This window comes from Saccopteryx leptura, chromosome X, assembly GCF_036850995.1.
Source record: "Saccopteryx leptura isolate mSacLep1 chromosome X, mSacLep1_pri_phased_curated, whole genome shotgun sequence".
NCBI lineage: Eukaryota > Metazoa > Chordata > Mammalia > Chiroptera > Emballonuridae > Saccopteryx > Saccopteryx leptura.
The window spans coordinates 41,309,442-41,334,636 of record NC_089516.1 but is presented as its reverse complement, the minus strand read 5'-3'; the positions used below and the strand labels follow the sequence as shown (position 1 = coordinate 41,334,636).

Sequence of the window (25,195 nt, the reverse complement as noted above, 5' to 3'; positions counted from 1 at the left end):
TCCAATTTGGCAAACACATCTTTCTGTGAAATCATTACCTTTTGCTATTCCTTAGTTTTACCACTTAGAGCTAGCTGTAAATGCTCATTTCAGGTCCTTTTGCTTAAGTACTGTTACATATTTAGCTATTGTTTTTCATTGCATAGAATATTATTTGGTGTACCTTACATTTTGCAATTGTATTGAAATAGACAACATATATCACTAATGCTCTTTTTGGAAAAGCTTTCAGTTATTATTAAGTTTTATATTGATAATGTTTTACACTATTATTTTTGGCTTCTTACGACTCACTACCTTTATTCTGAAAAAGAAGAGTCCGAGGACAAAAAGGATTTATTTGATGATAAATTTTCCTTGATGACCACTCTCTGACAGAAGCCTCACTGGTTGATCAGCCTCTTGATTATGTCCATGTTAACTGTCAGGGCTGCTGTTTGCTATCAGAAAACCAATGTTGCACTCTCTTAAGCTCTTATCATGTTTTCTTTCCTCTGTCCTCCCCCCAAAAAAGCTCCATTTTGAGATCACACCCATGCTGCACATATCATCACCAAAAGATTCCCAAAACTGTAATCATTGTAAACTTTTACTTACCACATGTCTCAGGAGAAGGAAGGGGAAGTTCTTAAGGCAAAACTAAGATCATCATGTTATAGTAGAATTAATATGCTTAACACCTCTCCATTTCAGTTCATTCAAACCTTCAAGGTGTTTCCTATTTTTATCTAAGAGTTTGAGGTTACAATTCCGAGCCATGGTGAATTATAACAAAACACAGACCTTGCGAAATATTAGAATATAAATGCCAAAATATGGTTGTTTGCTTCCATGGAGTCTCATTAACATATATAAAGAAAAAGGTGCTTGGGAACAAGTGATAATGGTTACAACCTCCAATAGGCCTCTGGTATTACATTTTCTATTTCACTTTAGAGGTGTAATATATTGAATTCTCAATACAAGAAGCAGGGCAACATTCATATAGAATTCCTGTTTTGTCACTTAGAGGATTAAATTTCTTTCCAGTGCCCCCCAGTGGGGAATTCTCCAAGGTACATTATACAAAAGACTTGATAAGGTATTTCCTTTTTCTCTTTCTTTGAAAGCAATGCATATATGTATTAGTCTATTACCTTTACAATATGTGTTTACCACTTGGCCAAGGAATTGCACCTTTATTCAGAATGTGAAATGTATTCTTGTCCTTGTCCCTTTCCTTGCACCCTCATCATTGATAAATCTCAGCTACTAGCCTGCCTTTGGACAAAAGAAATGCGTGGAGAGGCCCTTCATTGTCTTGATTTTTTTTTTTTTTGTAATTTTTCTGAAGCTGGAAACGGGGAGAGACAGTCAGACAGACTCCCACATGCGCCGACCAGGATCCACCCGGCACGCCCACCAGGGGCAACGCTCTGCCCACCAGGGGGCGATGCTCTACCCCTCCGGGGCGTCGCTCTGCCCCAACCAGAGCCACTCTAGCGCCTGGGGCAGAGGCCAAGGAGCCATCCCCAGCGCCCGGGCCATCTTTGCTCCAATGGAGCCTCGGCTGCGGGAGGGGAAGAGAGAGACAGAGAGGAAGGAGGGGGGGGGGTGGAGAAGCAAATGGACGCTTCTCCTGTGTGCCCTGGCCGGGAATCGAACCCGGGTCCCCCGCACGCCAGGCCGATGCTCTACTGCTGAGCCAACCGGCCAGGGCCTGTCTTGATTTTTATACATGCTTCTAACATGACAAATTATGAGTAAGCCAACTGACTATCCCACCTGAATATCTATAAACAAACAAAAAAAAATTAAAGTTTTATGTCATGCCACACAGGACAGTGAAATCCTAGAGAAGGGAAACTAGGAAGGGGAGCCCGCAGATAGCCCAGTTCCCCAGGTTTCACGCCAGGACAGCTGACAGGCTGCGGCACAGGGAGACTGAGCACAAACAGAGCCTCATGGACAATCTGAGTGGCAAATGGTGCCATGTACTGAGAACGTGAAAACGGGAGTTTCAAAAACAAGAGGGAGGGTGTGAGTGTGTGGAAGGCGTGGGTAATACCGGTTCAAGACAGACTTTCTGCGAGGAGCCCCTGACACAGCCAAGTGGACACATCAGGTAGGAGAGTGACCAGATGGACCTGGAGCCCAAAGGTAAAGTTTAAGCTGGGGATACAGGTTCTGGATTTATCATATTAGTATATATGGTCACATAACATATAGCATATAGAGAGGCTGTTACAAAAACGAACGTAATAAAAGATGGCAACATGAGAAAAAAATTGTAACTACGTGTGGTGATGGCTGTTATCTAGACCCTATTGTGGTGCTTGTTTCACAATATATAAAAATAACGAATCTTGGCCTGACCTGTGGTGGCGCAGTGGATAAAGCATTGACCTGGAATGCTGAGGTTGCCGGTTCAAAACCCTGGGCTTGCCCAGTCAAGGCACATATGGGAGTTGAAGCTTCCTGCTCCTCCCCCCCTTCTCTCTCTCTCTCTCTCTCTCTCTCTCTTTCTCTCTTTCTCTCTTTCTCTTTCTCTCTCTCCCCCCCTAAAATGAATAACTAAATAAAAATAATTTAAAAAAATAACGAATCTTTATGTCGTACACCAGAAACGAATATAAAGTGATATGCCAATTATATCTCAATGAAAAGAAAGAGAAATAAAAAATAAGTGGAAAGAGAAACGAACATAAAAGTGTACTGTGGTTTTTGTAAAAAAAAAAAAAAAAAGAAGAAGAAGAAAAACAGCACAGGTCACTTTGAGATGGGAACACAGCACTTTCTACGAGGATATAGTGGTTGTCACAGCTTTCATTTCCAGGCTCTGCTCACCACCCACAGAAATGTGTTTGCCAGGAAGGGCTGAAGAGACAGACACAGGCAGCTGACAAGAGTGGTTGCTACGCAACAGCATAGGAAAGCCATTCAGCCAGTCAGAATTGACATTGGTCCCTGGAGAGTCCAAGCTGTGGTCCTAGCAATAACTTCTGTTCATACACAAGAGTCTTGAAGAGGGTGATACAAAAATGAATAGAAAAGTCTAGCATAGTTTGTGCAAAAATGCACAGTCTCAATTTGAGATGAGAACAAAGAGTTTTCTCCCTCCAAAGCAGTCTCTCTGGGTCACCCTGGGAGCACAGCAGCACGCCTGTGTGTCCTTGGGTAGGACCCCAGTAAGTGCTCCTGGTGCTTCCCATTTTGCATATTGAGAATCTGGGCTCAGAGATTGTCAGGTGACCTGAGTAAGCTCACACAGGCCCCCTACAGACTGGCTGGCCCAGCACTCCATCCTGGAACTCTAAAGCACGGCCCAGCTCCGCCCCCCCCCCCCCCACCACCACCACCACGGAAGCCCCAGGCCCAAGCCCTGGAAGGTACCAAGACAAACATTTCCTCTGAATCAGGGCTTGCCGAGCTCAGACACACAAGTGCCTGGTTGTCCTGGCCGCTCCTGTGGACACCAGGAAGGCCTCAGGGACAGCGTGTTTGTGCCACTCTGTGCAAAGAGGCCTGACAGTACGAGCTGGGAGCAGACCCCAAGGAAAAATTCCCACACCTGGATGGATCCACAAAGAGGAAGTAGGGCGGGGGCTGTGGGGCTTCTACCGGTGTCCCCCCAGAGGCAGAACATGAGCTTAGGACTCAGAGAACGCAAACCGTGCTTGTTTGGAACAGGTGTTGACAGGGCAAGGGAGGTGGATGCTGCAGCTGTGGCTGACACTGAAGAGGGGAGGATGCCTCAGTCCCCAAGCCAGCACTAGTGGAACATGGGGTCCCAAATCTGCATCTTCTGTCTACTGGCTCTGTGGCCTCGTGCAATTGGTTCATGCAATGTGTCTAACCTCAGCTTTCTGATCTGTACAATGGGGATGCTGACGGCCACCTCTCAGCGCAGCTGTGAGAGATAAGCCCCCATCACAGACCTGGCTGTGATGTACAAGCTGCACGGAGTGCTTGAGGAAGCGGATGTTCCCAGTGTGACTGGGGGCCACGGAGACGGATAGTGGAGGGGAACACAAAGGGAACTGGCATCCTCTGGCCAATTGCATTTTCCTAGGTGCTAGAAACTCTGTATTTGTGACCTAGGAGTCCTGCTGGGGAACCGGGGCATCGCGAATTCCAGACCACACTGGAGCTTAAGGGGGAAGGGAGAGGGCAGAGCTGCGAACGTGGGGGGCGGGAGGTGACCCGGTGGGTTGAACTGCACTACGGGGCGTGAGTGCGCGCGCCTGCTCTCAGAGGCGGGGTGGAAAGGGGAATCGGAAGCGAGGGAGAAAACGCCCCCTACCCGAACCCGTCGGCCCACCCGCGGAATCGCATGCGCACCGGGGACCCGGTGGACAGGGCTTTTGTTGGGAAAGCGGGCGGGCTGTAGGGGTCGGCGCATGCGCAGGCCGCCCAGCCACGGGTTGGGGGGAGGTGTGCGGAGAAAAGGGGCGGGGTGGTCGGAGCTGCTGTGCTGGCAGCGGTAGGCGAGGGCGCGGTTGCGGGGTTCCTGGTACTGAGGGCCGACGCCATTGGAGACCCGGGGAAGGTAAGGATCCAGCCTCAGACAGGACCGGGAGAGGGCGAGTGGAACCCGGCACGCTGCGCCAGCCGTCCCCGCACAACGCACCCCACCTCCTACAATGCTCCCCACCCCCACCCCCGGAGCGGAACAAAGCCCAAGCACGCAAAGCCGGAATACCATCAGACCGGCGGTCTAGATAGGAGCCCCATTCCCTCCGCTGCCAGGCCCACGCTCCCGGATCCGAGCCCTGCTGACACCGGATCCCACGAACCGAACCGCTTTAGCAGATCCGCGTGCTCCGGGCTGAGCCGCCTTAGACACAGGCCCTATCGCCACCCAACCACTCCTAGATCACTCCTAGGTCCCTCCTACCCAGCAGACCGCTTTGCACCCTTCCTGGAGTTGCAATCCAGGCTTTTGAGACCTCCAGCGCTTCAGTTGGAGCCTCATCTAGTCCGAAGTCCCGACCCCATTAATCCCTAGAGTTCCCGTGAGTCCAAACTGACCAGATCCCCTGAACCCCCCTGCCCCGCCCACCTGAACGTGCCCAAGGCTCCCCGGGCTTCAGTTTCCCAGGGCTTTCTGCGGTCCCCATGTGTCTGAGCCCTCACATCCCATCTGCTCCCCTTTCACCCGGGCTCCCAGCCCTTATATTCAGGCCCTTTGTCTCTCCTTCTCTGGATGCATCCACCCTCTTTGGGGATCTTGAGACACGCTGGGATGGGGAGCCTGCCAGGACCTCAAGGTCCATTTTCAGTGTGGGTGTGGGTGGGTAGGTCTCCTCCGATCTCTTCTATTCCACTCTTAGGGCTTCTCTCTGGCAGAGTCTACCCCATCAGACTTCACCTCCCACCCCTACTGCCTAGTAAGTGCATGATGGCCGCCCCCCCCTCCAGCTCCTGAGAGATCCGGCCTCCACTGGATCCCTCCTTGTCCTCCTGAGGAAGCCTCACCCTCCCTCTCAGGCTGAGCTGTCTTCTTCATGGCTGAAGGACGCTTCCACCTGGAATCGGAAAGCTACAACGCTGTCGACATGGATGAGGGTAGCGGTGAAGTCAGAGAGGAAGCGATGGCTGAAGGAAACGACTATGAAGAATTTGGTGCTTTCGGAGGCTATGGCGCCTTCACCAGCTTTGACATGCATCTCCTCAGAGTCTTTGGGAGCTTGGGTTCAAGCCTTCGCTTCTTGGCGGTGAGACTCCTTCTTGGCCCCCTGCTGCCCCTGCTAAACTGAGGGGGGTGGTTCGCAGAGGGGAGTGGATGAAAGGGAGCGTTGATGGGTAAGGGCTGCCTAGCCATTCCAAAGCAAACCTTCCCTATTCTGCTGGGAGAAGGGTCCAGGGAGGGTCTTGGGAGAGGTGGGGCCTGGCCGGCTGCCTGGAGGAGCTGGCCGGCGCAGGGAAGCATGATGCGAGTGTGCGAAGTTCTCTGCCTTGCGCCTTCCCCTACCCTTCTCTCCGGCCTTGCAGAATGAGCCCTGGGAACTGGACAACCCTGAGCTGGCCCAGACTCTGGTGGAGGCATTGCAGCTGGATCCAGAAACGCTTGCCAACGAGGCGGAGGCTCGGGCTGCCAATGTAGCCCGATCTGCCGCCTCCAACCGTGCTGCTCGGGCTGCTGCCCGTGCGGCCCGTGCTGCCTTCAACCAGGTGGTCAATAGCCACCCACTACCCACAGACCAGGCCTTGAGGGACAACACTTATCCCATGATCTACATGGCCGATGCTCAGGGAGCCGCCCCTGAGCCAACCGTGGCTTCTCTGCACAGCTCCCAGATGCCAGTTAGGAGTGAGATGGCTGCCTCTGGGGCTCCGGCAACCTTCTCGCAGCCCCAGCCAGCCTCCCAGGTGCAGAAGGCTGCTACCGAGGGTCCCAGCACTGCCCGTGCTTCCTCTCAGTCGCCATGTGTCAGTGAGGAGGGTGCCACCCAGCCCAAGAGAAGCCTTCTGGGTCAGAATGATGTGTTTGATTTCAGCCAGCCGGCAGGTGTCAGTGGCATAGCCTTCCCACGCTCCAAGAGATCTGTCCCGGCCCAGGAGGCTGCCACAGAGGGCCCCAGTGTTGCCTGCAGGGTGCCCCAGGCAGCGTCTGCTGGGGAGGGGGCAGCCATGCGGCCCAAGACAACCAAGTCTGGGAAGGCTCTCGCCAAGACTCGGTGGGTGGAGCCTGAGAATGTTGTGGCAGCTGCTGCTGCCAAGGCCAAGATGGCCACGAGCGCCCCTGAGCCTGAGGGGGCAGCTGCCACTGCTCAGACAGGTGCTGAGCCCTGGGCCAGGACGGGAGGCAAGAGGACAAAGAAGGTGAGGCCTCCCTGCCCTCTCCAGACCCCCTTGTTCCTTTCCTTTCTCTCTGCTGTCCCCTCTTCTCCCCTCCTCTCCCCTCCCCTGCCCTCTCCTAGCCTACCCTGCCCTCCCCTCACCTTCGCTCCCCTCCCCTCCCTTCTCTTCCCTTTCCTTCCCTTCTTCTCTCCTTCTCTCAACTTGTCCAAGTTTCTACAACACAAGAGTGCTCGTATGTTTTTACTTCACGTAGCTGTCCCTAGAGGTTGGCTCAGTGCCTGGCACTTGGTAAGCCCTCTACACATGTCATCCGCTTTTCCTACTACTCTTATTTCCCACTATCTGCTCTGGTGGTGATGTTGCCAGGGGCTTGGGCACAGTAAGCTTGGTAGCCCTAGGGTCTCTCCTCTCCCCAATGCTCCAGTCCAAGCACCTGGATGATGAGTACGAGAGCAGTGACGAGGAGCGAGAGCCTCCTGCAGTCCCGCCGACCTGGAGAGCATCGCAGCCCCCATTGCCAGTGCAGGCCCAGGCGGCCCAGCAGGCACAGGCGGCCCCTTGGCCCCCGACGTCCGCGCAGTCCCAGGTACCCTCGAGGCACCTACTGTCCTTGCCACCCCGCAACGTGGCCCTTCTGCAAGAGAGGGTAAGGAGCCTGCCCTTCCCCCTCTCCCTCTTCCTCCCTTGCTGGCCAGTTCTTTGAGCTCACTCATGCCTTCACCTCCCCTTCTCCAGGCAAATAAGTTGGTGAAATATCTGATGATTAAGGACTACAAGAAGATCCCCATCAAGCGCTCAGGTGGGAACTGTGCCCCATCTCTGAGCTCTGCCCTCCCTCCTCCCCCAACCCTCCCCAGGGGGCCCTACCCCCCATCAGATGCCCCCAACTAGCAGGCCTTGTTGGATGGCGCCAAGGGCACAGTACACGGGGTCCTGTGCTCCCCTCAGCAGGGCTGACCTACGGGGCCGCAGCTCTGTGTCCCCTGCTCATTCCAGGTGCCTTCCCTACCTTTCCCCTCCTGCAGACATGCTGAGGGACGTCATCCGAGAATACGACGAGCACTTCCCTGAGATCATTGAACGAGCAACATACACCCTGGAGAAGGTGGGCGCGGGGATGCGGTGCAGCTGTGTGGCAGGGCAGCCTTGTGTCCTGCAGCCTTTGTAGGCGGAGTGTCGGTACTGCTTCCTGCCTAGGAAGTGCTCTGACAGGGAATGGCGTGACTGCCTGCAGGACACCCAGCATGGATTTCTTGACCTCACATTCTTGTTTTCTCCCCGTGTAGAAGTTTGGGATCCACCTGAAGGAGATCGACAAGGAAGAACATCTGTACATTCTTGTCTGCACGCGGGATTCTACAGCACGCCTCCTGGGAAAGTGAGAAAGGGCAGGAGGGTTGTGGCCCTCCCAGGGGTGCCTCCCCTCTTCTCAGAGAAATAGGAACACTGGCCGGAGGGCCTAACGCTGTGCCCATCCACAGTTAGTGGTGCCAGGAGATGACCAGAGGGGAAGTCCTTGCTGTGGTCAGGGCTCCAACCCCGCTCCCGCCCAACCACCGCCTTCTTTCCAAGAAGGCAGGCTTCTTGTTGCTTTCCTCTTGCTAAGTGCCTGACCCGGGCGTGGCTGAGTGCTTGGTCCTGGGGGAGCTTCCTGTCCAGTGTGGATCCCATGCGCAAAGGGCAGGAAGGTTTGGATGGGCCTTTGGACACACTTTTGGCAAGCGCTTCTTCCCACAGCCTAACCCCGTCCTTGGCAGAAGCCTGTGTGCGTGTTTGGGGGGGGGAGGTTTTAGCATCCACATGTGATGGATGGAGTGATGCAGTCTCAAGTGGCGGACTGAGTTGTCTGGGTGAGGTGGTAAACTATGTTCAGGGTGGGAAGAACCGCCCTGTAGGAGAGCAATCTGGGGGAGGCTAATTGGGTGAGCTGGCTGTAGTCTCTTGGGCGAGTGGCTGCTGGACAAGATCCCCCCTGTACACCTTTAGGACCAAGGACACGCCCAGACTGAGCCTCCTCTTGGTGATTCTGGGAGTCATCTTCATGAATGGCAACCGTGCCAGCGAGGGTGAGTGGCTGGTCCTGCAGCTGGAGGCCTGCCCCCCCACCCCCACCTCCCCCTCATGTTCTAAATTCTTGTACCCCATCTCCCCTGGCAGCTGTCGTCTGGGAGGCGCTACGCAAGATGGGACTGCGCCCTGGGTATGTTCACACTCTCCGGGCTCTCGCTGCCCCAGCATTGTCCTTGGGCACAGGGGGCTCCCGGATGCCAATAGCCTGAGGGTCTAGTGTTGGGCAGTGGGCGTCCTGGACTAGGCAGAGCGCCAAGGGGCTCACCAGGGTGCATGGCGAAATGGTCCTGAGCTCTCAGCCCCTTCCGTGTTCCCTGTCCTCTCTCTGTCCTCAGAGAGGAGATCTAAGAGAAACCACCAGAATTCTGGGCTCCATCAAACCCTGATGTGGGCCATTGCTGACAAGTAGCCGTCAGACCTCTGCTGCATGCCCAGGCCTCCTGGGGTTGCCCCCTTAGGCCAGGAAGCGCTCAGTCCCGGTGGGGAGTGCTCCTGCCCATGTGTGGGCGTTACCACCGGCTGTCGTCATAGACTCCTTTCCTTGCCCTCAGGGTGAGGCACCCATTCCTTGGTGATCTGAGGAGGCTCATTACGGACGACTTTGTGAAGCAGAAGTAAGTACTGATCGAGTTAACTCTGTCTCACACTCGGGCCTTCCGTGTGTGCTGGTCTGGCTGAGGAAGCCGTTCCCCATCTTAGGTCTTAACACTAGAGGGATGGAGTCTCGCGAATGAGTGTGGGTGGGGCTGTGTGCGTGCGGGGGAGGTTAGAATTCCAGGGCATTGTTGGGGGAAACGGACACATGTTCACTGAAAACATGGCGCGGGTAGTGTTACAACCACCACACCATTGAGCACGTGCCCCTGCAGGCTGGAGGGGACTATCCCCTGCTTGAGCGTAAGGGGCCCATTCAGGCCTGGAGCCCAGCTCTCCTGCCTTTCTGGCCGCGGCCCACCGAATCCTTGGTCCTGGTAGGAAACGTTTGCACTCGCACAGGTGCACCAGCTCACACGCGTGCGAGCGCGCAGACACGGGCAAGAGAGGATACTGAGTACGCTGCTCTTGGTTGACGTTTTCTTCCTTCCCGATCCTTTCCTGTGGCGGGGTGTGCTCAGAGCAGAGGGCCGGATGAAATGGCTCCTCTGTTTAGAGCACACCCAACAGGAATCCGGGCAGTCATTGCGACAAGGGGCACAAAACTTGTGGCCTTCCTCTGAGTAAACACCTGACACTGCCGCCCCCACTCCCCGCCCCCACACCGCCCTGTGGCTGCTGGCCAGGACCTGGCAGCCCCGAGCTTTGAAGACCTCAGCATTGGAGGCAGAAAACCCTGGGAGTGAGCTTGGGTGTTGGCACAGGCTGGAGGGTCAGGGTAGTCCTGCAGGAGCTGAGCTGCAGCCTAGGGTCTGGGAAGCGGCCACCTGGGAGCCATCAGCGCAACACGTCTGCCTGCCTGGGGGCAAAAGTTTATTTCCTCCCCACTGAGGTATCTGGAATACAGGAAGATCCCCAATAGCAGCCCACCCGAGTATGAATTCCTGTGGGGCCTGCGGGCCTGCCATGAGACCAGCAAGATGAGGGTGCTGAGATTCATCGCCCAGGTAAGGGGGAGCCCCTGCCGAGTTGGGGCTGGCACTTCCCGTGCCTTGTCTGTTTCTCAGTCACGGGCTCCTCATGCCGACTGTTGGTCCAGTGAGGACTCGGGCTCAGAAAGGTTCCCAGGTGACTTGCCCAAGTTCACAGGCGTAGCAGGTGTGAGGGGTGGGGCGAAACCCCAGGTCTGGTCCAGAGTAAGAGGAGCCCGACTCCCGTGGTCTTTATGTTCCTTGGGGTTACGAACAGTGCACCAGAGGGTCCAGGGCGGGAAGCAGGTGCTCAGTGGACGTGGGGCAGTAGTTAGGATGGTTGCTGTTATTAACGTCGCAGAATCAGAACCGAGACCCCCGAGATTGGAAGGCTCATTTCTTGGAGGCTGTGGATGATGCTTTCAAGACGATGGATGTGGATATGGCTGAGGAACAGGCTCGGGCCCAGATGAGGGCCCAGATGAACATTGGGGATGAAGCTCTGACTGGACGCTGGAGCTGGGACGACATACAGGTGGAGCTCCTGACCTGGGATGAGGACGGAGACTTTGGTGACGCCTGGGCCAGGATCCCCTTTGCTTTCTGGGCCAGATACCATCAGTACATTCTGAATAGCAACCGTGCCAACAGGGGAGCCCCTTGGAGAGCTGGCATCAGCAGTGGCACCAATGGTGGGGCCAACACCAACATCCTCGACGGCCCTAGCACCAGCTCCACCATCCGGACCAGAAATGCTGCCAGGACGAGTGCCAGCTTCTTCTCCTGGATCCAGTAAGGTTTTTCAGGCGATTGATGAGGCTCTGAAGGGTGGGCTGAGGAGGGGCTGTGAGAAGTCGGCGGAAGGCCTGGCGTGGGAGGGGGAAACGAGGAGCGTGTGGGCGGACCCTCGTTTTGTTCTTTGCATCCCTCACTGTTTCACCTGGATTTCCACTTCTGTTTGCTTTTGTGTCCTGTGTTCACAGACAGCGCTGAAGAACTGCAGCGGTCACTCGCTCAGCCAGAGTGCCTCCTCAGATCCCTGTGTTCACATAGCACTCTAGGCGGCTCTGCCTGTCTATTGAAGATGGCATGCAAGGCGAAGCTCTCTGCCCTCCTGCTTTCACTGTGTGCTGTTGTTGTGCCGTTGTGGTTTTGGTGTCAGTGTCGCATTAAAGTTGCAAAATGAGTTGGGGTTTTCTTCCATTACCCACGCACGTGTTTCTCTGAGCGGCCCACGGGCGCTCTGTGGGACGGGGGGTGGGGAGAAGCTCGCCTCAGCCTAAGCGGCAGTCGGGGCGCTGGGAGATGTGGAGGTGCCTGGGAGTGTGGAGCCGATGAGTTTCGAGAGGCTTTGGTGATTTTCTACACGGTGCAGCGCCGCTTAGATGTCAACCGGAGAAGCAAGGGAAGGGATGGCGTGGAAGCCATGGGTTAGTGCCACTGTCCTTCCCACCGAAGGGCAGGGTCCACAGTCATCCACCAGCACCCACCTCTCCATGCGCACCTTTGGAGGTACCGGCCCGGAACCCTTCCCTCCTCATCCACTAAGTTCATGTCCCATGGGCCAGTTATTGCTGAGAGTAGATTTAATGAAAACAAAGCTGCCACAGACCTCGAAAACCCATTGCCCGTGGCCGTGACTGGAGGCTTGTTATGGGCTCAGAAACCCTTCAACGGAAGCCGGGCTGTCCCAGTGAGGCCAGGGCCAGGCCTGGGTCATGGTGTCTTCAAGACTGGGCAATCCCTTCGGGGTTTGGGATGGGGGGGGGGGGTGCAGCTGGTTCTGCAGTTCCTCCAGTGGACAACAGGGGGCAGGGACAGAGCTCCTGGGAAGGACTCCGCAGCCTGCACACATTGTCTGGAGCTTCCTCAGGTGGGTCTCCAGCGGTGTCCACACGTTGGGAGGACAGGACCCCAGATTAACAGGACGCAGAGAGTAGTGAAAGGGCCCCTGCTCTCATTGCCTCTCACTTTTCCCTGCGGGGAGCTTCTCTCTGCCAGACCTGGATCCTGACCCAGACCCAGCTACATAATTTCCCGGGCCCAGCAGAAAACGCAACTGTGGGTCCCCTTGGTCAGAAAATTAAGAATTCCAAGGGAACAATAGCAGAGCATTGAGTCACCTGTGGAGCCCTTCTGGGCGCAGGGTCCTATGGGACTGCATAAGTTGTACCCCCAGGAAACGGGCTCTGCACTCCTGCCGTTAATACAGGCTTCAGGTAGGTTTCTGCCTTGTTGCCTGGTGCTGTCATTACTGTTTTCCAGGCTGCTGGGTCTCTGCATGGCGAACAGTACACCCTGTACTGATTCTGAACAAAGTGGAGTCCCTTCCCTTTATGTTTTCTGACGCATGGCCTGGGGAGTGGGTAGTGGGTGTGCAGGCGTGGGGGAAGGATGCCTGGGGCCCTAGGTCTGGCCTGATAAATGATACATGATGTTTCTGGCACCCTCGTCCTGGGAAACTTCCAAGACACCGTTGTGCACACAGTATACGCAAGTCTTTTCATGCGTGAATGTGGGGCTCTCAGCATACGCCACAGGTGTGAGCTTGAGCACTGTGTGCAGAGGGCACTTGAGATATGGCAGCTCATCTGGAAAGGAGGACAAAACAATCATCAGAGACAGGGTGCTGGGAGGTCACCAAGTCCCCAGGCCTGCAGGTTTACAGAACTCCCCCCTGCCCACAGCCCTTGCCCATGGTCAGCCTCCCCAGCGGCCCACCCGCCACACTCTGCAGGGTGGCCAAGGAGGAGGGGAGCAGCTGAGGAGCAGGAGGGCCCTGGGGAATGCAGCCAGACTGTGGGACCTCCGGGACGGTCAGGCTGGTGACGGGGGAGGTGGCCTTCCTGTCACTCCCAGGGCAACTGCGACCCCACGGCAGGTCTCCCTCCCGCCCCAGCCTGGGCCTCACACAGGTTCCCCCGCCACAGAGGCCCCCGTGGCATCTTCCCAAGTGTTTCCTGAGGCACTACTGCGCACCAGGCACTCGCCCGAGGCACACAGCCAGGAAGTGGCAGCCCTGGGCCTGGCACCCAGAGCCCTCTGAGTTCAAGTGTGTGCTCCGGCCCCTGCAGTCTGCCACCCCTGCCTTCGAGGGGCTCACAGTGTCTTGGGGATGGCATCCCATCCTCTCAACACTCTCTGATGACACTCAACTGCTCGCCCACCCACCTGGGCGTGCCACTCTTCATCTCCCTTCATTGAGCCACATCCCCATGGCCCACGTCTTCCCACCCCTGAGGTTCCTCCTACACTTTAACGGGGACTGCCAATGCCCTCCATGCCACCTGAGACATCTGTCTTGGCAAAGTCCTGGATGTCCAGCCTGCTATTCCTCCTTGATTTATCACCATCACCGTCAGGCCCTGGGCCGGCACTTCGGTGCACTGTCTCCTCCTGACCTCGCTGATACTCTGCGGAGTTACTGTTCCTTGTGGCGCACATGATGGGACAGACTCAGAGTAGGGAGCCCACATGCCTGAGGTCACTGGCCCTGCTCTGCCAGCACCCCCACAAGTGACCTGGCTTTGCCTTTGGTCTCCCTGGCCAGTAGACTCCCCACCTCTCACAGCAAGGGATTGGGCTAGAGGCACTCTGAGAGTGGCCCTGCTCTGAGGTCCGCTGGGTCTGCACTCTTACTCACGTCATCCCTCTGGGCCTCAGTTTCCTTGCCTGGGTCATAGGGGTAGAAGCATGAGCTCAGCCTGCTTGGCTCAGCTCCCAGGCAGCTGTGAGCAGCTGGTGCGGCCTGCGCGTGAAAGCAGGTAGGGCGTGGGTAAAGTGGTGTGCAAACAGGACATGCATGTGCCGCCCACTCGTGCTCTGCGTGTCTACGGTGGGGGGGCACGTCTAGAATTTATCTGGGCCCAGTGTCCCTCCCAGCTCCTCTGAGCCCCGTGATCTAGGTAGGGCCAGTCACGTCGCCTCTCAGAGCCTCCGTGTTCTCATCTGCGCAGACGGGTTGCAGTGCCCGCCTCACAGTCCCAGAGACAGTACCCCGCACTAGATACATGGACCGTATCCGAATGCTAGCAGCACAAGGACCCCCGCCCCAACCCCTGTCACCTTGTCCCAGTGAGCCAGATGAGGACAGGATTTGTTCAATATCAAGTTCTCAATTTCTCCTGGTTCCAATTCTGAATGACTTTTTACTACAAGCACATTTTATTGTGAAACTGACAACATGCAAACAATAGAAATCTGCAAACGTTGCACACAGCAGATATGACCTGCGTGGTCCTCACACAGCTTCACAGTGTCCCGGAGATGCCCATTCTTTAGCATCCGTGTCAGAAGTGTACTCTGTCCCCCTAGGGTGGCACAACAGTCCTTTGCCAGACCACCTGCCCTAGTATGTTGTTCAGCAAATGTAGGTAATTTTATTTTGAAACAGTCACCACATCCATTTTCCACAAAGTTCAAGAAATAAACGGGGTATGTACACTCAATGGCCACATAATGGAATTTTTAAAGACTTTGGGTGCTAAGAGTTGAAGAGGACGTGAAGCCAAGAAGTCCCCTACACTGTCCATGGAAGTCTCAATTTGCAGAAAGCCTTGGGAAATATTAGGGAGTAGAGCATGTGCATACTTTAGTCAGCCTTGAAGGAGAGACCAGAGACAAGCTCTAGGCAAAAGTGCACCTTCTGAAACCAGAGAGAACTGGGAAGATATAACTGTGTTACGTGTTTCCATTGTGGGTCCCCAGGAATATGAGAGAGATCAGAGTGAGAAGTTCATGTGCCTGTTTCTGACGCTAACGAGGCTACTGTGGCTCAAGGAAACAGGAATGAGTACAAGTGGAGAAGCCCTAGGACCAGGTCAACCACGCAAACCCTCTCGGCTTACATCCTCACTCCGCATGGAAAAAGAGTGCAGGACACGAGGTTTGGATGCCGTAGGAAGAAGGGCAAAGTCAAGAGCAAAAGTCAATGTAGAAGGACGTACCCCAGTTGATGGAGTCCCATCTCAGCTGTAGTTTCAAATTCTCGTCATGAAACACAGTTTGGTTCATCTGTGTTGGGGTGGGGCGGGGAGCACAAGAGAGGCTGGCCACAGCCCCTGCTTGGTGCGCGACAGTAGACTTCTTGAATGACTGATAAAGCCCTGAGCGTTTTCAGGATATGAAGCCTATGATTTGGGTACTGCTTATTAGCGAACTGCTTTCCTCCAAATTAAACTAATACTCCAGGTTTCTCTTTTTATTCTATATTGAGAAAATTGGACATGTAATATTGTGTAATTTAAGGTGTATGGCATGGTAGTTTCATAGGTGTATATACTGTAATGTAGTTATAACAATATTGATCACATCACATGCTTGTGGTGCAATGTTATTGTCTGCATTCAATATACTGTACATTAGCTCTCTATGGTTTGTGTAGTAATTCATTGCAAGTTTGTACCCTTAAACACCATCAATCTTACCACTCTCTGCCCACACACATACACTCATCCCCCGGAATCTGCAGTTTTACTGACTTTTTAAAAATAGGTTTGACATTTTTAGAGCCCACACATTGGTGACATCCCAGAGTACTTGTCTGTGTCTGTCTGGCTTATCTAGTCAGCATAATGTACTCAAAACTCATCCGTGTTGCTGCATCTCCTCCTTACTAGTGGCTGGTTAATATTCTGTTCTGTGTATTTTCCACATCCTTTCTATTTATTCATCCATTGATGGACATTTGGGTGGTTTCCAGGTCTTGGTTACCGTGAATAATGCTGCAATAGTATTGAAATGCGTATATCTCACCAAATTTCCTGATATCAGTTGTTAGGGCAGTGTCTCTCAAAGTGTGTGCCAGGGCGCACTGGTGCACCCTCAAAGATTTCTAGGTGTGTCCTACGGTATTCCAGAGAAACATGTGCCTTTTGGGGACCAAAAATCCAACAGGGATTTTGGAGTTTAGACTTTTGGGTGACAGAGGCATGGGGAATTGGCTGTAAGCTGACAATCTGCCCAACTGCCCGCCTCACTTGCCTGATTAGGTTGCAAAAGCTGTTAAGCTGTGGTGCTGGATTGTTTACTCTACCCCTCATGTTCCCTGGAAAGACTGGAGGCAAATTTCTTCTATCATTTGTTTGGTGTAAATTTAAGATGATATGTATGGTGGGGGTTTTCTGCACTCAACACAATTAAGAGTAAAAAGAGAGGAATTCTTCAATGTGTTGACGAGGAAATGAGAGTTTGACTTTCAAATATATACCCCAACATTGAAAAATAGCTAAAACACATTAGGCTCATATTTCTCATGAGTGAAAAAACTTAACACATTTGCGCTGGCAGCTGCCGAATTTACTAAATCTTACTAAAAATGTATCTATATATATATGAAAACATAACTTTTTTGTGTGTGTTTTTTTTTTAATTTTTTAACCCTTCTTTTTTTATGAATTCTGGAAAGCATAACTCAAAAAATGTAACATAAAAATGTTTTTTAATGTCAGAATTAATTTAATTTTGTCATATTTATTTCATTTAATTATCATAAAAGCATGCTTGGACTCTGTATTTTTTTCTTTAACATTTGACTTATTATAACATATGTTTCAGAAATTTGTATATTGTGTGCTTACGATTATTTGTAGGATTTTAAATGTACCCTGACTTCAAAAAGATTGAGAACACTGCCTTAGGGTATTGTTTATATCATGTTTGTGTGCATGTGTGCGCACGCGCAGGTGTGTGTGTGTGTGTGTGTGTGTGTGTGTGTGTATAAACCAATGGAATAGCTGGATCATAAGATAAATCTATTTATCATTTGTGAGGAGTTCCATATTGTTTTCCAAGTGATTAGAGAAAAAGATGCAGAACAATTAATCTGGACGCCTCACACCAATCACAAAAAACGGAAGCAGAGATCAACAAATGGGACTACAGCAAACTTTAAAGCTCTGCACGTCAAAACAAACCGGTGACATTTAGGGGATGACGTCAGAGTAATGGCGGGGTAGGAAGCGATACCGATAAATCTCCCCCAAAACTCAACAAGATCTTCAACCAGAAACAGAAAAACCTATACTTGGAGCTTCCAGATGCTTCGCAATACACCCAAAGGTATGATTGAGTGAAAAATTGGCTAAATATATAACCAAACCCCGAAGGAAATAGGGAGTAAGAAATGCTCCGCCTTCCTCACTAACCTAAACAGGGCGGCTTTCTCTGGTAACTGTGAATATAGAAACTGAGGCGGGCAAAGGGGGTGAATACATCCAGGCCACGACACAAACGGCCGAACCAGGCTGTGGCATGGAGATCCAAGCCAAGGAAAATCTGATCCTGTGGCAACCCGGGCAATACAAGCTAACACTCGCGCCAAACCCAAACAAAGAAAGACAAGCGGCGCGGACATTTTACCCGGTCTCCTGGTTGGTGCGCAGTTAGTGGGCGAGAGATTTCTTCCTAAGCCCCGGAAATGGGTGCCCGTGTTGCCCCACGGAGAGGCAGGGTCAGAGGCCTTTCTGTGGGCCGAGGGCAGAGTCTCTGGGCAACCCCAGCGCCTTGGGAAAGCCACGCACGGGAGGGAGTGAGAACTAATTCCAACGGTGGAGATTTTCCGTACTGGAGGGTGTTTCACTCAGAGGGAAACACGGCCGGCCTCATATCCTGGTTTGCGCGCGCAGATAAGGAGTGAGCGATTCCTCCGAGTGCCTCGGCAGTGCACACCCGTGTTATCGCACAGAGGGGCAGAGTCAGGGGCCTTTGTGTGGGCCAAAGCGGAATCTCGGGCCGCCCCAGCGCCTTGCAAAAGCCGCACACGGGGACGGAGCGAGACTCAATTCCAACGCTGGAACTTTTCCCTGCGGTTGGGGGTTTCACTCAGAGCGTGAGACTGCTGGCCGGATATCCTGGTCTGCGCGCGCAGCCAGTGAGTGAGAGTTTCCTCCAAGCGCCCCGGAAGTGGGCGCCCGCTTGTGTTACCGGACAGAGCGGCAGAGCCAGAGGTCTTTGAATGGCCGGAAAGCCCACCTGATTATGCTAGCAGCTCTGACTGACTGAGCCTTACCCAGAGCCCTGTGCTGAGTGGAAATAGAGTGGGGAGTTGCCAGCTCTTTGAGCCTCTTACTATCCAGGCAGAGGCAGCAGCAACCCCATAGCTGGATTATCAGGCTACTAATTGAGGAAGGAAAGACTAGGAGAAAGGCTCCAGGAACACGGACTCTCTCACTGTCGGAGCCTATAAATGCTAATAGCCTTGACTGCCAACGAGACTAAAGCATAATACATGACATTGCCATAGAGACTTATCAACTGCAAACCTCCACCTGAGCGTGGCAAAGGGGCAAAACCCGGGGTACAGAGTCACCGACCAGGAAGAGGGAGAGAAAAGAAAAAGCAAGAAGATAACCTCTCAAAATCAAGAATAATCTGCAGACTTTATAACCTATCCCATTTTATTATATTTGTTCGTTTGTTTCTCTTATCTTCATTCTTGATACTTTTTTTTTCCTCCTCCAATTTGGCCGATTAACTCTCTACCGGTCTTACTCTCTCCTCTCCTTGAACTACACTACCCATAAGTGTTACATCTCCCATTATCTTTTCTCTTCTCTTCCTTTCTCTCTATGAGGGTTGCACTCCAAAACCCTTAACTCTCTCTCTCTCTCTCTACTTTCTTTTTTCTTCTTTTAGTGGTTCCCTCTTTTTTTTCTCTCTCTCTCTTTCTTTTCTCCCTCTATATTAGTTTCTTCCTTTCTCCTTTACATCTCCTCTCATTCAAACCTCAATAACAAACAAATTATCTTATCTAGGACTCAAACTTATGTTTGTGGCATTTTGGGGGGTTTTTACTTCACCTTTTTAACTCACCAGCAGTGCTCCCATCCCTGGCTCTCCATTTTATCTATTCTTCTTCCACTAAATACAATAGTAATTTTTTAATTTGTCCCCCCATTTTTCCGTTTTCCTCTTAATCCTCTCATCATAACTCTTAGAAAACCAACACCTGAAAGCAAATCATTTTATTCTTGACCCAAATTTTTTCCTTATTTGCTTTTTGTGGGTCCATACGCTCTTTTTTTTTTTCTTCTTTTTTCTTTCTTTTTTTTTTTTTTTTTTTTTTTTGCCCCTTTATTACTTTTCCCCAATTCAGGCCCTCCATCACAGGCATTGTTTGTTATAATTCACAGTCCACCACACGATCTTATCAAGAAAGAGGGGAGAGGAGAGGAGAGGAAAAAAGGAGGGGGGGAATAATTTCCTTTTTTTTTTTTTTTTTCTTTTTTTTTTAATTTTTATTTTATTTTTCTTTATTTCATTATTAATTTTTTTTAAAAAAAACAACTCTTTTCGATTTTTTTTATTATTTTTTAAAACTTTTTATTCTTTATTATATCTCATTAATACTATCAACAAAACCACCCTCAGATGCCATTAAGGAAGAGAAAATCGAATATCATGGATACAAAAGAAAGAGAGGTAACACAGCTAGATGAGGAAAAATCTATGGAGAAAAAATTTAATATATTGGAAACCTTGGAGCTAAATGACAGAGAATTCAAGATAGAAATCCTAAAAATCCTCCGAGATATACAAGAAAACACAGAAAGGCAATTTAGGGAGCTCAGAAAATAACTCAATGAACACAAAGAATATATGTCCAAGGAAATTGAAACTATAAAAACAAATCAAACAGAGATGAAAAACTCAATTCACGAGCTCAAAAACGAAGTAACAAGCTTAGCTAATAGAACAGGTCAGATAGAAGAGAGGATTAGTGAAATAGAAGACAAGCAACTTGAGGCACAACAGAGAGAAGAAGAAAGAGACTCAAAAATTAAAAAAAATGAGATAGCCCTACAAGAATTATCGGACTCCATCAAAAAGAATAACATAAGAATAATAGGTATATCAGAGGGAGAAGAGAGAGAAAATGGAATGGAGAACATACTCAAACAAATAATAGATGAGAACTTCCCAAGCCTGTGGAAAGAACTAAAGCCTCAAGTTCAAGAAGCAAACAGAACTCCAAGTTTTCTTAACCCCAACAAACCTACTCCAAGGCATATCATAATGAAATTGACACAAACCAACAGCAAAGAAAAAATTCTCAAGGCAGCCAGGGAAAAGAAGAATACAACATATAAAGGAAGGCCCATTAGATTATCATCAGATTTCTCAGAAGAAACTCTACAAGCTAGAAGAGAGTGGACCCCAATATTTAAAGTCCTGAAAGAGAGGAACTTTCAGCCACGAATACTATACCCATCAAAGCTATCCTTCAAATATGAAGGAGAAATAAAAACATTCAAAGATACAGAAAAGATGAGGGAATTTATCATCAGAAAACCCCCACTCCAGGAATTACTAAAGGGGGTTCTCCAATTAGATACAAAGAACAAAAAAAAAACAGAGCCACAAGTAAAAGCTCCAAGAAGAACACAATAAAACCAAATTTAAACTGTGACAACAACAAAAAGAAAGAGGGGGAGAAGATGGAGATTAACAGTAGCAAAGGACGATGGAGTGCAAAAGTACTCACAAAATAGTTCGCTACAATGAACAGGGTAGGGACCCTTTTCATTATTCAAAGGTAACCACCATTGAAAAAACCACCACAGAAGCACAGGAGATAAAAAAGATAGCAACAGTGGAAAGATGTATGGAATAAAACCAAATAAAAACAAAAGATAGAAAAACAAAAGAGAAGGATCAAACAAGACACAAAACTAACAGAAAGCAAGATATAAAATGGCAATAGGGAACTCACAAGTATCAATAATTACACTAAATGTAAACAGATTAAACTCACCAATAAAAAGGCACAGAGTAGCAGAATGGATTAAAAAAGAAAATCCAACTGTATGCTGCCTACAGGAAACTCATCTAAGTAACAAGGATAAAAACAAATTCAAAGTGAAAGGCTGGAAAACAATACTCCAAGCAAATAACATCCAAAAAAAAGCAGGTGTAGCAATACTCATATCGGATAATGCTGACTACAAGACAGGAAAAGTACTCAGAGACAAAAATGGCCATTTCATAATGGCTAAGGGGACACTGAATCAAGAAGACATAACAATTCTTAATATATATGCACCAAACCAAGGAGCACCAAAATATATAAGACAGCTACTTATTGATCTTAAAACAAAACTGACAAAAATACAATCATACTTGGAGACCTCAATACACCGCTGACGGCTCTAGATCGGTCATCCAAACAGAGAATCAACAAAGACATAGTGGCCTTAAACAAAACACTAGAGCACCTGGATATGATAGACATCTACAGGACATTTCATCCCAAAGTGACTGAGTATACATTTTTCTCCAGTGTACATGGATCATTCTCAAGAATTGACCATATGTTGGGTCACAAAAACAACATCAGCAAATTCAGAAAAATTGAAGTTGTACCAAGCATATTTTCTGATCATAAAGCCTTGAAACTAGAATTCAACTGCAAAAAAGAGGAAAAAAATCCCACAAAAATGTGGAAACTAAACCACATACTTCTAAAAAATGAATGGGTCAAAGAAGAAATAAGTGCAGAGATCAAAAGATATATACAGACTAATGAAAATGACAATACGACATATCAGAATCTATGGGATGCAGCAAAAGCAGTGATAAGAGGGAAGTTCATATCACTTCAGGCATATATGAACAAACAAGAGAGAGCCCATGTGAACCACTTAACTACCCACCTTAAGGAACTAGAAAAAGAAGAACAAAGACAACCCAAAACCAGCCGAAGAAAGGAGATAATAAAAATCAGAGCAGAAATAAATGAATTAGAGAACAGAAAAACTATAGAAAAAATTAATAGAACAAGGAGCTGGTTCTTTGAAAAGATCAACAAAATTGACAAACCCTTGGCAAGACTTACCAAGGAAAAAAGAAAAAGAACTCATATAAACAAAATCCAAAATGAAAGAGGAGAAATCACCACGGACACCGTAGATATACAAAGAATTATTGTAGAATACTATGAAAAACTTTATGCCACTAAATTCAACAACCTAGAAGAAATGGATAAATTCCTAGAAAAATACAACCTTCCTAGACTGAGTCAAGAAGAAGCAGAAAGCTTAAACAGACCTATCAGTAGAGATGAAATAGAAAAAACCATTAAAAACCTCCCCAAAAATAAAAGTCCAGGCCCTGACGGCTATACCAGCGAATTTTATCAAACATTCAAAGAAGACTTGGTTCCTATTCTACTCAAAGTCTTCCAAAAAATTGAAGAAGAAGCAATACTTCCAAACACATTTTACGAAGCCAACATAACCCTCATACCAAAACCGGGCAAGGATGGCACAAAAAAAGAAAACTACAGACCAATATCTCTAATGAATACAGATGCTAAAATACTAAACAAAATACTAGCAAATCGAATACAACAACATATTAAAAAAATAATACATCATGATCAAGTGGGATTCATCCCAGAATCTCAAGGATGGTTCTACATACGTAAAACGGTTAATGTAATACACCATATCAACAAAACGAAGAACAAAAACCACATGATCTTATCAATAGACGCAGAAAAGGCTTTCGATAAAATACAACACAATTTTATGTTTAAGACTCTCAACAAAATGGGTATAGAAGGAAAATATCTCAACATGATAAAGGCCATATATGATAAACCATCAGCTAACATCATATTAAATGGCACTAAACTGAAGGCTTTCCCCCTTAAATCAGGAACAAGACAGGGTTGTCCACTCTCTCCACTCTTATTTAATGTGGTACTAGAGGTTCTAGCCAGAGCAATCAGACAAGACAAAGAAATAAAAGGCATCCATATCGGAAAAGAAGAAGTAAAGGTATCACTTTTTGCAGATGATATGATACTATACATCGAAAACCCCAAAGAATCCACAAAAAGACTACTAGAAACAATAAGCCAATACAGTAAGGTCGCAGGATACAAAATTAACATACAGAAGTCAATAGCCTTTCTATATGCCAACAATGAAACAACTGAGAAGGAACTCAAAAGAATAATCCCCTTCACGATTGCAACAAAAAAAATAAAATACTTAGGAATAAACATAACAAAGAATGTAAAGGACTTATATAATGAAAACTATAAACCATTGTTAAGGGAAATCGAAAAAGATATAATGAGATGGAAGAATATACCTTGTTCTTGGCTAGGAAGAATAAATATAATCAAGATGGCTATATTACCCAAAGCAATATACAAATTTAATGCAATTCCCATCAAACTTCCAATGACATTTTTTAAAGAAATAGAGCAAAAAATCATCAGATTTATATGGAACTATAAAAAACCCCGAATAGCCAAAGCAATCCTAAAGAAAAAGAATGAAGCTGGGGGCATTTCAATACCTGACTTCAAACTATATGATAGGGCCACGACAATCAAAACAGCATGGTATTGGCAGAAAAATAGACACTCAGACCAATGGAACAGAATAGAAAGTCCAGAAATAAAACCACATATATATAGTCAAATAATTTTTGATAAAGGGGCCAACAACACACAATGGAGAAAAGAAAGCCTCTTCAATAAATGGTGCTGGGAAAACTGGAAAGCCACATGCAAAAGAATGAAACTGGACTACAGTCTCTCCCCCCTGTACAAAAATTAACTCAAAATGGATCAAAGATCTAAACATAAGACCTGAAACAATTAAGTACATAGAAGAAGACATAGGTACTCAACTCAGGGACCTGGGTTTTAAAGAGCATTTTATGAATTTGACTCCAATGGCAAGAGAAGTGAAGGCAAAAATTAATGAATGGGACTACATCAGACTAAGAAGTTTTTGCTCAGCAAGAGAAACTGATAACAAAATAAACAGAAAGCCAACTAAATGGGAAATGATTTTTTCAAACGACAGCTCAGATAAGGGCCTAATATCCAAAATATACAAAGAACTCATAAAACTCAACAACAAACAAACAAACAATCCAATAAAAAAATGGGAAGAGGATATGAATAGACACTTCTCCCAGGAAGAAATACAAATGGCCAACAGATATATGAAAAGATGCTCATCTTCTTTAGGTATTAGAGAAATGCAAATCAAAACGGCAATGAGATACCACCTCACACCTGTTCGATTAGCTGTTATTAGCAAGTCAGGTAACAGCAAATGTTGGAGAGGCTGTGGAGAAAAAGGAACCCTCATACACTGTTGGTAGGAATGTAAAGTAGTACAACCATTATGGAAGAAAGTATGGTGGTTCCTCAAAAAACTGAAAATAGAACTACCTTATGACCCAGCAATCCCTCTACTGGGTATATATCCCAAAAACTCAGAAACATTGATACGTCAAGACACATGCAGCCCCATGTTTATTGCAGCATTGTTCACAGTGGCCAGGACATGGAAACAACCAAAAAGCCCATCAATAGATGACTGGATAAAGAAGATGTGGCACATATACACTATGGAATACTACTCAGCCATAAGAAATGATGACATCGGAACATTTACAGCAAAATGGTGGGATCTTGATAACATGATACGAAGCGAAATAAGTAAATCAGAAAAAAACAGGAACTGTATTATTCCATACGTAGGTGGGACATAATAGTGAAACTAAGAGACATTTATAAGAGTGTGGTGGTTACGGGGGGGAGGGGGGAATGGGAGAGGGATAGGGGGTGGGGAGGGGCACAAAGAAAACAAGATGGAAGGTGACAGAGGACAATCTGACTTTGGGTGGTGGGTATGCAACATAATTGAACGACAAGATAACCTGGACTTGTTATCTTTGAATATATGTATCCTGATTTATTGATGTCACCCCATTAAAAAAATAAAATTATATAAAAAAAAAAAACAAAC

The 25,195-nt window shown here is 48.6% G+C and overlaps 1 protein-coding gene and 1 non-coding gene across 4 annotated transcripts; both read left to right on the top strand.

Annotated features, from left to right (window-relative positions):
• The first annotated feature begins 4,380 nt into the window (after positions 1-4,380).
• On the top strand, positions 4,381-11,604 carry LOC136385787 (melanoma-associated antigen D4-like). 3 transcript variants are annotated; one of them, XR_010747869.1, is made up of 14 exons: positions 4,381-4,528; positions 5,470-5,696; positions 5,974-6,804; positions 7,208-7,429; positions 7,519-7,582; positions 7,809-7,888; positions 8,070-8,161; positions 8,770-8,849; positions 8,941-8,983; positions 9,405-9,467; positions 10,340-10,454; positions 10,780-10,953; positions 11,070-11,210; positions 11,402-11,604. XR_010747869.1 is itself a non-coding variant. In XM_066357028.1 (13 exons), the coding sequence occupies exons 2-13, from the start codon at positions 5,487-5,489 to the stop codon at positions 11,409-11,411; spliced, it is 2,241 nt and encodes a 746-aa protein (XP_066213125.1). In that variant the 5' UTR covers positions 4,381-4,528; positions 5,470-5,486; the 3' UTR covers positions 11,412-11,604. The 3 variants fall into 3 exon arrangements, 2 of the variants coding, with proteins under 2 accessions (XP_066213125.1, XP_066213126.1); XM_066357028.1 differs by having other exon boundaries at positions 10,780-11,210; XM_066357029.1 differs by having other exon boundaries at positions 4,388-4,528; positions 5,411-5,696; positions 10,780-11,210.
• Positions 9,956-10,087, top strand: LOC136386677 (small nucleolar RNA SNORA11). Its single transcript, XR_010748025.1, has one exon. It is a non-coding gene; the product is annotated as a small nucleolar RNA SNORA11 (small nucleolar RNA).
• Positions 11,605-25,195: the final 13,591 nt, after the last annotated feature.

Excerpts from the sequence above, each read along its gene's own strand:
- LOC136385787 (XM_066357028.1), top strand. The coding sequence starts at position 5,487 with ATGGCTGAAGGACGCTTCCACCTGGAATCGGAAAGCTACAACGCTGTC. Across the intron at positions 5,697-5,973 it reads CAAGCCTTCGCTTCTTGGCG|AATGAGCCCTGGGAACTGGA; the intron begins GTGAGACTCCTT and ends CCGGCCTTGCAG. Across the intron at positions 10,455-10,779 it reads TGCTGAGATTCATCGCCCAG|AATCAGAACCGAGACCCCCG; the intron begins GTAAGGGGGAGC and ends TTAACGTCGCAG.